This window comes from Taudactylus pleione, unplaced genomic scaffold (assembly GCF_031769625.1).
Source record: "Taudactylus pleione unplaced genomic scaffold, aTauple2 ptg000302l, whole genome shotgun sequence".
In the NCBI taxonomy this organism is placed as follows: domain Eukaryota; kingdom Metazoa; phylum Chordata; class Amphibia; order Anura; family Myobatrachidae; genus Taudactylus; species Taudactylus pleione.
In genome coordinates, this window is record NW_028284703.1 from 10,428,049 (window position 1) to 10,440,242 (window position 12,194).

Genomic DNA, 12,194 nt, shown 5'->3' on the forward strand with positions numbered 1-12,194 from the left:
GACGCTTCACAGTGCAGATGGATAATGACCTGAAGCATACTGCAAAAGCAACCAAAGAGTTTTTTAAGGCTAAAAAGTGGAATGTTATGCAATGGCCAAGTATCCCCTGACCTGAATCCGATTGAGCATGCATTTCACTTGATGAAGACAAAACTGAAGGGAAAATGCCCCCAAAACAAGCAGGAACTGAAGACATTTGCAGTAGAGGCCTGGCAGAGCATCACCAGGGTTGAAACCCAGCGTCTGTTGATGTCTATGCGTTCCAGACTTCAGGTTGTAATTGCCTGCAAAGGATTTGCAACAAAGTATTAAAAAGTGAAAGTTAGATTTAGGATTGCTTTGTTTGTCCCATTACTTTTGGCCCCTTAAAAAGTGAGAGGCACATATAGAAACCGTTGTAATTCCTACACCGTTCACCTGATTTGGATGTAATTACCCTCAAATTAAATCTGAAAGTCTGCAGTTAAAGCACATCTTGTTTGTTTCATTTCAAAGCCATTGTGGTGGTGGATAGAGGCCAAAATATGAAAATTCTGTCAATGTCCCAATATTTATGCACCTGACTGTGTGTGTGTGTGTGTGTGTGTGTGTGTGTGTGTGTGTGTGTGTGTGTGTATATATATATATATATATATATATATATATAATTTCATTCCTAACGCTACAGCCACCTACTAGATTAAAGTGAGAGTGCTATACTGTCACCTCCTGTTATACATCCAGGATGACTATGGCACGACATATAGATAAGGATGGACATTGGGAATGGTGAAACCTGGCATCAGGAAAAATAAATAAAACACATACCCAAATAGATTTATTCAGTGGGTACATAGTAAACAGTGTTTTAGCACATAAAAATTCCTGCATCATTAACCGCCAAACTCGTACTTCTAGTTGAAGCTGTTAAATTCCCCTTCCCCTGACAACCACTTGTTTTACTCAAACAAACAAAAAGGCAGCGATCAATATGCAAGGCAGCGGACAGCAAAAAAATAAATACAATCCATCAATACTGAACGCTAAGCCTTCCAGGGGATTTGTTTCATCTCCCTCCTCTGGGTGAATATATTTATGTATTTCTGCAACTTTTTAATATAATCCATTCATTACCCAGAGAATATGGTGTTTACTTACAGGCTTGTCCTTGATGGTAGGACTAGAGACACAGAGATAAAGTTTTGAGTCTTCTTCAATACAGGCTTCAATAAGTGCTTGAACTGAGCTTTCTTCTTGGAAGAGAAGAAATGCATAACCTACAGCATAAAATAAAAAGGACAAAACTTAAAAAAACAATAAAAATAGTGTTCAGCCAATCTTGCCCTGTACTATGTAAGGTCGGTCATAGTGTTGATGCACCTCTTCATACATCTGACAAATGCTAGTGTGTGGACTAGATCCCCTTTTATTATTACTATTTATTATTATTAAATTCTAAAGCTGCTTTTTGAACCAGACACACACACTCTCACCAGCCACAATTGTTATTTCACTATTTTATGTATCAAGTGCTCTCCACACCTTTTAGATTGTAAGCTCACTGGGTCAGAGCCATCTTTATTCTCTGGTCAAGTCAAAGTATGCTATTTATTTGTTCACATGGCTACGCAATAGGTCAGCTCTGATAAATAAACAGTTGAGTATCAGCTATATCAATAACAAATTTGAATCTTTTTAATTACTAAAAAATATATAATAAAAAGTTCAGTATACAGCAAACATTATTGGCCAATGAAAACACACAAAAAATATGTACAATGTACTGTAATATACAACAAATGACCATAGCCAATGTCAGTCGGTAGTGAATTGAAAAAATACTATGACAAAAAATTGTTAGTTTGTTTGGGTCACCACAGTACTATGTATCAGCTACCACTTGAGGGCCATTTATTTGTAACACTGATGTTTCACATCCCATGTGTAGGGGAATAATTTCCGTAGTGCTTCCAGCAATATAAATCATGAATAACAATCAAAATATACAAAGTTCCATGGAAAAGACTCGCTTTATAGCATTTTGAACAAACTTATATGTTCTGTAATGATCCTCGAGTTGAATCCTATTTTAAGGAATAGTTGTGGTACCCCCACAGTAGATTGCATATATGAAAGCGATGCCTCACTGTTGTATGGTATATATATATATGTAATGTCCAATCACTCACCAGCGTCATTCAGGTTCTATCAGCCGTTCGGCAGGGGCCTCTTGCTCCCACTAAGTTCCGGCTCGTATCTCCCCATGATGTACGGCTTATATGAGTCAGCCTGGTATAACCTGTGATGTTTAGCGGTAGTGTGCAACAAACTCCAGGCTCCGCCAGCCTTGGATCAGAGACCGCTCTCCATGCTGCGTACCGGCTCGCTGCTCCCTGCAGTGCTCGGCCTGAACACGTGAGTCCGGGTAATGTCTGCGATGTCCTGCAGCAGAGTGCAGGGAGCCGGTCCACAGCGTGGAGAGCGGTTTCTGATCCAAGGCTGGCGGAGCCTCATCCTCCCTACACATGGGATGTGAAAGGTCAGTGTTACAAATAATCGGCCCTCAAGTGGTAGCTGATACATAGTACTGTGGTGACCCAAACAAACTAACGATTTTTGGTTATAGTATTTTTTCAATTCACTACCAATTGGCTACTTTTTTATGTCATTTGTTGTATTTTACAGTACATTGTACATTTTTTTTGTGTGTGTTTTCATTGGCCGATGATGTCTGCTGTATACTGAACTTTTTATTATATATTTTTTAGTAAGTTCATGGTCTCATATTCAGTAAGGTTTCAGGTGTTTCACACCGTATTTATCCTAATTTGTTTCTTTCTAAGGCCGGCAACCACAGCAGCAGCGTGAATCACCTGTCACAACACTAATTAGTGTATATATATTGGATGTTCTTTGCAGCGCCGGTGGCTTTATTTCTGTTACACATTTTAGCTCTGATAAAGACATTAAATAGGCACATTTGGGTCAATTCAAGTAAGAGCAATGCAAAAATGGCACATTCCGGCCCAATGTTATATATGCACAAAACCCGTACATACAGTTGCCTTAATTTGCACATTTTAGTACACATCCTTATATGTTTGCAAACTAAAAATACGTGGATTATGGGCAAACCCGTGGCGAAATAGGTGCCTTTGCTGGTGTACCAGCGCCCGCACATCGCCCCTAATTGAATTGACCCAATTGTTAATTAAAAGTCATCTGTTCTGGCTCCAATTGATTCATACCTGGGTAAGAAAAAACAGCTCCGAAAAAAAAAAAAAAAACGTAAATAAATATTGATTGCAAATAATTTCAACAGTAATAAGAAATAATCAGTAAAGAATTCTGATCGGTGTCGATTTGAAACAAATTACTCTCTCTCTGGTGTTAAGTCAGTGAATAAAATAATAAAAAATAAAATAACCAATCACCATACTACAGAGCCTGCAGCTGTTCACTACAGGGATGCTTCAAAAGGCCACAAGGGTCAGCTATTTATAAACTTAAAAGTGTAAAATAAGCAGCAAGTCCATGAACTACAGGTGTGAGAGGATTATTCAAATACCGTCACACAATCACACCACTAGGTATTCCCTGGATACAAAACTCAAGCCTGCCTCCCAGAGTGAAACCAGATCCCTGGGTGAGCAGCCGTGATTCGGCCCAGAGGACTGGTGGTAGCTCACGGGCTTCATGTAATAACTGTCCGAACGCTCAAAGCTTGCAAAGAGCTGAACTTAAAATACCAAAGACACATTTTGTAACTCTATGCAAGTCAAAGTATGCATGGAGAGTAATCGAACTGGAAGTTTTCCCCATCCAACATATATGAAGAATAGTAGATTTCACTTTGAGGAACGAGATTATATAAGGTGATAAAGGTGCATATTTTGGCGGTGTCCCTTGCTGTACCTACAGCACAACAGCCATGTTCACTATGCACAAGGACATTTCTTGCACCATCTCAGAAGCTTGGACAGACTGGGCGCCATGCATTAGTTTTAATGGGACATTTTTTTTTTTTATCCTTCCAGATACAAAAATTTCAACAAACAAAAGTGAACCATGAAATAAATGTCCTCTCATCATCAGAAATAATTCAGGTCACAAACGACCTGAATTAGGCACTTTGTGGTTATAAAGTCACAAGACACTTGACGGATAGGAGGTTGTCCCACCTCCCTGCACACCTAGGCGCACCTCTCGTTTATGTAAGCAGAGACTCCGCGTGGACTTAGACATTTGCCATCTAGATGCAGAAAAGCATTTTCTGCCGTCTGTGTATAGATATAAGGTCCACTGTGTGTAGATGAACGTCCTTTTATAATACAGACCTACCAAAGTATAAGACTGAGCTGAGGCAGTTTCACACACTAACAGCAACACAGTGAGGTGTTATGTCTGACAGAAACTCCTATGTACAAATGCATAGTAACCACACAATGGTCGCTTTCTGCAACAGTTTTCAATCAGTGCCTCTCAAAAACACAACACAATGAAAGCAAGTATCCAATTGGTTGTTATGGTTACAACACAGTGTTGCGGTTATACCGTTCATAGCGTTTAGGACCAGCTATAGGTGCTTTTAAAATGGGAAAAAAAAAACCTGGAAAACGTTACTGACCTTTAGGAGGAAAGTAGGATTTACTTTCTGCCTTGTGCGGCCAATCTACCACCAGGGGGCCAAACCGACGGAAACTGGCAGTGATCTCATCTGAATGAACAGGAACGAAACAGCTCAAGATATTTAAGGCTGACATTTAATATAGAATGTAACATAGGATTCATTATAGAAACAGTTGCCGTTAATACGGACAAAGAAACCTTTCAACAAGCTGTATCATTAGTAACTATATATAAAGGGGGAGATTCAAACTTTTTAAAGGAGGGCAAGTAAAGGTGTTGTCCTTTGCAATCAGATTGTAGTTATTTTATAGACTGATCTAGATAAATAATATCTAGAATAATTGGTTGTTGTGGGCAACAGCGCCATTTTTTGGAAGGTTTGAGAAATCTCATTTGCCTTGTACATGCCATCGTGCCACTTTTGCTAAAGACATTTCATCATCCCATAATGTGGTTTACAATACAGCGTCACGTATAAGGGCAATTATCAATTCTTCCTACTAAACAGGGACCACAAAAGGAAGTGACAAAGAAAGCCATGTTCAGGCATCTTTAATAATTATGCAGAACACGCATAAAATAAAATATAGCTGTCTGAGGGTGGAGACCCATTATTTACAAGCAAGCTATTATTTTCTGCCGATATAATTTTTACAAAACATAAAATACATCATACTCTGCACTTAACTAGATATATTTTTTAAAATATGTATTGTTACATAATCTACTTGCGACCCTTGATTCTTCCTTTTGGCCAGTCACTAGATCTTGGGACCTGTAGTTCTTTATAAGCTGACTCCTAGCCAATATTCATCCCACAATTAACGGTTATAGTTCTCCCGATTAAACGTCACCAACCATACAAGACCCAATCATTTCCATGCAATTGCATTCAGGTATCTCACCTTCATCTATATCAGGTGGAAGGCCACCAACAAACACCTTTCTTGAAAAGCGTTCAATTCTCTCCCCATTCTGATGTCCAGAATAGCAATTGGGAGAATTCAAGATGCCAACTTGGTCGTTATGCCCATCGTCCAGCAGACCGTCGTCTATCGGGAACAAAGACGAGCGACCTGCAATGCGAGATTTTGCGATTATAAAAGAGATAACCTGACTGGATCATACTTTTATACATGAAAGCAAATTAAATTGGACGTGTTTGATGAAATTTTAATGTCAGATGGGAATCTCACATCCCTGTTTAGTGCTGTTGGGGAAAACTCCATTATAACAAATAGTGTGCATCTCACCTTTAGCCTCCATTCCCTTCCTCACATTATTACCCTGCCCTTCATGCTGCGGTCATCCAGATTATCTGATTGGTAGCGAATTGTTTTATTCCCACCCACTGCAAAACAGGGGGCACACCTAGAGCATGTGGTGCCCAGATCCTAGTCAAATGTACATCAAAGTTCATCTCCAATACAAGCTAATAGTTTATTAATCTCGACCATCAAGAAATTGTCCCAGAATTTAATATATATGAGAAAATATTAATTTCACAGTACATCTGCACCTACTTCTACAGTGGCAGATAAAACCAGGGATGAAGGGGTTCTGTTCATACCCGGAAACTGGGATCAGCAATATGCCACAGACCGCTCCATGAAAAGGTTAATGAAGCACTGATGAAAATGCAACTGCAGAACCCAGTTTTACAGCTTTCAATTACATTTCACCTGAAAGCTCCATTACACTAAATCAGGAGGGACGATTTTAATACAAATGGAGGTCATAAATCAAAGCTTCAAAAAGTGGTGCAGAGCTGAAGCAGTCAGCATTACAATGAAATGCAAATATTTCCATTTTAACAAGACATTAAACACAATGAGATGCCTGAATGTTTATTTGAATTCCCTGATTGAGAGAAAAATTACATTTTTATAAACATAATGGAGATGGAACCTGCTCGCAAAGCAAGTCTTGCAAAAAAAAAAAAAAGGTCATTTAAAGTGGACCCAATGATTGCACAGAGTAAAGGCAGCCATTTTGTGTTCTGAAGCAACATTAGTCAGACTGAGAATAGCATCTAGTGATATCACTGCCTCAGGGATCTTTCCAGGGGGAGATGCAGTAAAGGTGGGTACACACTGGAAAGATAGCTGCAGACCGACTGATCAACAGATATATCAATAGATGATGGTTGTTCATACACCCTGAACAACCATCACTGCCTCAGACCGCGGGTACCAAAAACCATCATGACCTGGAAACCAGAGGCTGTATTTTACAATTACGTTAAGAGGAATTGCAGACTATCAGGGTGTTGTAGAATGTACATAAGCATATTTATAGTGCAAATTGGGCTTTTTTTTTGTGTACTACACAAAAAAATTTTACGCTCCCATTCCTACGCAGATTTGGGTCACATTTTGTGTGTACGACTCCTTATGTTTACAGAGACAAAAACGGGGCCAGATGGGGCATGCATACAGTATGGCAATGTTCACACAAATGCTGATCATGTTCAATCCCTGGTACAAAATGGCCGCTGCTGTTGATGATGATTGGCAGTTCACACACTTTCATAAATGTCCTGTCCTGGGTATAGGCAGCAGGCACACGGAGCATTTCAGAAAAAGTCTGAGCGGTTCTCAAGCCTGACTTATCAGTCAAATGAGATCACAGAGGAATCTGAAGCACTGCACGCATCTTAACCTGAAAGTAGTTTATATAAAGCCATTTGTCTGGAGGCTTTAACAGAAGCAGATGGGGGTTTGAATTTCAGAGATCTGACCCTACAATGCACATTCTGATGGTGAACGAGTTACCAGCTGCACTGGATGTTGCAGGAGAAGAATGTCTTTCTAGGCAAATGTACAATTCCAGAAAAGCATGCTAAACTTATAACCCAGGAGGCTTGTAATAACCAAGACTGGAATGGCAACCCCAAAATGTCAGGCATTCTGCGGTCTGGGGAATTAAACTACGGCCCTGCCCATGAACTGGACCTGCATGCATCATGATAAAACATAGCAAGGATATCCAGAACCGTCATCACTGGGGTCTACAAGGATAAAGTTATTTCATAATACACAGGGAAAGTATGAAGCAACAACGTGATCTGTTCATGGTCGTGTTCTCAGAGAAATGTTTTTATAATGCAATTCTCTATGGATTAATAACGACAGTTATACCACTTTCACACTGAGCGTCTCTGACCGGGGATATTGCCGGGTTCTGTCTCAGTGTAATAGGCTCGACCCAGGATGTGTGTCCCCCGTCCGCCACCCAAGTCAGAACCAGGGTTATTCCGAGGACCGATCTGGGTAGGCTGCAGTGTGAAAGGTAACAGTAAAAGGATCTCATTGGCGTTACAGGAGCGCGGACACCCACTTTTCATGGCTCATATTTGTGAACCTGTAACAAAATGTCCACTTCTAATGACTCACATTTGGCAGTGCAGACACGGGTCCAGTGTGAAAAGGGTCGACCCAGGACTAACCCGGGTCCAGGGACGTGCAACCAGGGTAGGCTGAGCCTCCCGTCATACTCCCTCCCCTATCATACTCCCTGTCATGCTCCAGAGTTTTGATATAAAAACTGTTTTTACACGTGTGCCTCCCACTGACCTTACCGCACGTCACTGCCCGTGTCCAAGGTGCAGTGTGAAGACCTGTAACAGGTTGAAACTGTGTTCAACAACCCTGGTTGTAGCCGGGTGACTTCGGTGTGAAAGGGGTATTATTGTTGGAAGGGGACGGCCAGCATCTATTTATATCATTTTTTTTTCATTTATAAGGCAATCTTGAAGGCAACATTTTTTTTAGCTTGCTGCCTCAGAGTACCTAGGTCATGAGTTCGATTCACACCAAGGCCCTTAGGGGTGTGGAGTTTGTATGTTCTCCTGTGTTTGCCTGGGTTTTCTCTGGGTATTCCAGTTTCCTCCTACAATCCAAAATCCTACTAGTATTTTGACTAGCTTCCGACAAATATACACCTACGGGTATATTTCTAAAGTTCGGGTTTATAGAAATGGAGGTGTTGCCCATAGCAACCAGATTCTATTTATCTAGCACCTTCTAGAAGATAATAGCTAGAATGATTGGTTGCTATGGGCAACATCTCCACTTCTATAAACCTGCACTTTAGTAAATATACCCCCTAGTGTGTATCTGTATGTGTGTACATTTCGTAGGGAATATAGGGCCTGATTCAGAGCCGTTCGCTATTTGCGGTCGTTCGTTCAAAAACAAGGGGTGGCTATTCAAATGATCCGTTCGCAAATTGCAGTCTGTTCACACCTCTAAGTCTGAACGAGCGAGCAAAACATACGCTCGTTTATTTGTTAAAAACGCCCCCTGGCCGCTCGCACCATACGTCATGTCCGCTATTTATTAGATTAATCGAGTACATCGACCAGCGTATGAACTGCTCGCTATTCTTGTGGTTGGTTTTTGCTACCACAATCTTGCGAGCAGTTCTGGCTATAAAATAACCCAGTGACGTGGTCAATGACGCTGCTGTATTAATTATGCACACCCATAAAACGCCCGTTTTGACCTTTAAGCACGCCTGCGTTCTGATCTCCACTCCCCGTTTTCAAGCACCTTCCCCTGTTACCACCCACATACGCCTCATTCTGTCACTCAAAATAGCAGGCATTCGCTATATTGCGAGCACATGAATTTCGGCCGCACTGACTGGTTCGCGCATGCGTATAACGATCCGTACGCATGCGCAGATGTGCGAACATCGCTCGGAACGAGCGTACTGCTGCTAGCGAGTGGCTCTGAATGAGGGCCATAGTGTGTAAACTCCAATGGGATAAGGACTCATTTAAAAGGACTAACTATGCTCTGTTAAGCACTGCAGAATATGTGTGTGCTATATAAATAGTTAATAAATAAAATAAGTTATATGGTTGCTCATCTTGTTTTTTTAGTGAATGACCTATGACCACATCAAACTAGACCTGCAGAATTTGACCTCCTGATAACTTTACACACATGCTGGCATGATTATAGAGGCTGATCAGGTTTTCCTTGTGCAGTATGAGGCCACACATGATTACATATCGCCTAATTTGACAACAGCTTGTCAACCTAAATGCATGCACAAAATCTTGTTGCATTATACAGCCCACTTGCCCAGTATTAAAGAACGCGGTCAGACACTAACTATGGGCCAATGAGATGTACAGGTGGAGCCGAAACATTCCTTTCAGTATTTATCTCAGCAGGCTTGAAATCCTGGATGCCGCTCAACTAAACCACATAAATTGCATGCCACTGGTTAGGATTACACAAAATGTTTAGTTTCCTTTTGTATGGTTTTGTAACAATAATAACGCACTTGATCCAACTGTTTACTATATGAAGAAACCTCGAGGCATTTTTAAAAGAAGAAAATTAAAAACATGCGTCAGGATCAAATATTCAGTTCTCCAGTCTATCTAAAAAGACAAATTGTCATTTACATTAACTGCTCCACAGCAATTATGTTTAATTTGCCAAGCACTTAATGTATGAAGTTGGCAGGGACACTCGACAGCTGCTGCAAACACTGAACACAAATAGTGTCGACATATTTGCTGTACCAAGTCTAGATGTAATTACTGTCAGCAGGCCTGAAAGCTAGTCTCTGGGATCACATACCCCTCAAAACACTAGAAGGACATTGTAAAATAAAATAGTTCAATAGACATGAAACATCTATCCATGCTCCCATGTGAATAAGTATAGTCCATCTGTACGATTTCTGCATGGGATGTCTCTAAAGCTGAGTACACATCTCAGCGATGTGCCGACTCATCGAGGAGGCGATGCTAAGCAACGATATATCAGTTCGCCGTAGACACTGCCCGATCTGCTGAATGATGCGATATATCATTACAGGCTTAATGTAACACTGCGTCGTCCATCGCATCGTCCCATCTGATGTGCAGCACATCAAATGGAAAGAGGTGACTGCCCAATTCATCATTTGGTTTGGGGGTACACTATACGATGGTCGTTGCAATCCCCTGCGTATTGCAAGATCAGGCAATATATAGTCTAGTGTGTACCCCAGCTTAATTAGTTAATCCAGTGCAGAAAAAGATACATTTTACAATGAGCTCTCACCCACCGACCACGTTGCTGATGGCATGCAGGTGAATGCTGGGTGGAAGGGTATATCGCTCGTCATTCACCAAATCGTGCAGTGTGTACAGCCGCACAATATATCCTTCCATCGGGTGTCGGGTCGGCTGGGATACACGTCATTCTGATATGTACCCAGCATTACAATGTTCACATTTGGGGGAGATGTATCAAACCTTAGAGACATAGGACGCCAATTTAGAAGCCAGGTTGGTCCATAATCAACTTAAATGCTCCAATTTTTTCTTTTATCTTTCGCTAATTATTTATTTAGTACAGACTATAAAATGTCAGTTAGCATGGAAGCTGATTAGTTGATATGGCCATTTTCTCCAAGTCATCTCTTGTGAAGGTTGGATACATCTCCGTCTGGGTCAGTAATGGTAGGATTTAACTTGTTTGAACATTGGCAGATGATGGATCGACAAGGCTTGAGGTCACTGTTGGAGCAATGTGGCTATAGGAGCCATCCCTAGAGAGGGGTGGGCTGCAGCTGAGTATACACTGCTGAGTGTACGAGCTGCATTGTAGAAGTATATATACACTGCTGTCCCATGTGATGGAGAAAGGGTGCATAGTGAGAGGGAGATATATTGCTGGCCAGTAGCAAGCAGGGAGAGGTAGTCTGGGTATCAGGCATTAGTGTATATTGGGCCTGATTCAGCAGTGCACGCTAATGCACTGCTGAACACAGAGTCCCGATGTTTGGGAATCTGCGCAGGCTCCAGACCCATTCAGCGCATGTGCAGAACGGGTCTGCTAGGCCGCATGCAAACTGGCAACAGACTGTCAGTGATTGACAGTCTGCTGCCGTTTGTGGGCGGGGAGAGGACGGCGATGTCCTCTGTTTCGTTAAACGGAGGCATGTCGCCACCATTGCGGGGGAGGGAAGAAGCCAGGATCTCCAAAGGCTGACTGAGATTTCCTGGCCTCTTCCCCTAAACTGCTGCGGCCGGCTGCGGGACCCCATGGGTCACTGCAGCCGGCCGATGGTACACAGATTAACAGATACTGCGTTGGACAATGCAGCTCGGTTAAATAATGCACAGGAGGCGTGATGCCTCCTGCTGCATTACCATATCTGCAAGGATCGCAATTGCAAAGCTGTCTGCGTGCATACATCATGTATCTATAGCCTGCCTGCATACATCATGTATCTATAGCCTGCGTGCATACATCATGTATCTATAGCCTGCGTGCATACATCATGTATCTATAGCCTGCGTGCATACATCATGTATCTATAGCCTGCGTGCATACATCATGTATCTATAGCCTGCGAGCATACATCATGTATCTATAGCCTGCGAGCATACATCATGTATCTATAGCCTGCGAGCATACATCATGTATCTATAGCCTGCGAGCATACATCATGTATCTATAGCCTGCGTGCATACATCATGTATCTATAGCCTGCATGCATACATCATATATCTATAGCCTGCGTGCAGCTTTGCAATTACGATCCTTACGGAATCAAGCCCACTGTCTGCAGAA

At 41.7% G+C, this 12,194-nt stretch overlaps 1 protein-coding gene across 4 annotated transcripts in view; it reads right to left on the minus strand.

Annotated features, from left to right (window-relative positions):
• The window catches only part of CPEB2 (cytoplasmic polyadenylation element binding protein 2), a 100,646-nt gene that overhangs the window by 12,632 nt on the left and 75,820 nt on the right, over positions 1-12,194 (minus strand). For all 4 annotated transcript variants that reach the window (XM_088482996.1, XM_088482994.1, XM_088482995.1 and 1 more), the window contains 3 exons: positions 5,514-5,684; positions 4,607-4,696; positions 1,138-1,256 (listed from right to left, as the gene is read on the minus strand). In XM_088482996.1, the coding sequence (XP_088339122.1) occupies positions 1,138-1,256; positions 4,607-4,696; positions 5,514-5,684 (380 nt within the window). The remainder of the gene's footprint in view (positions 1-1,137; positions 1,257-4,606; positions 4,697-5,513; positions 5,685-12,194) is intronic.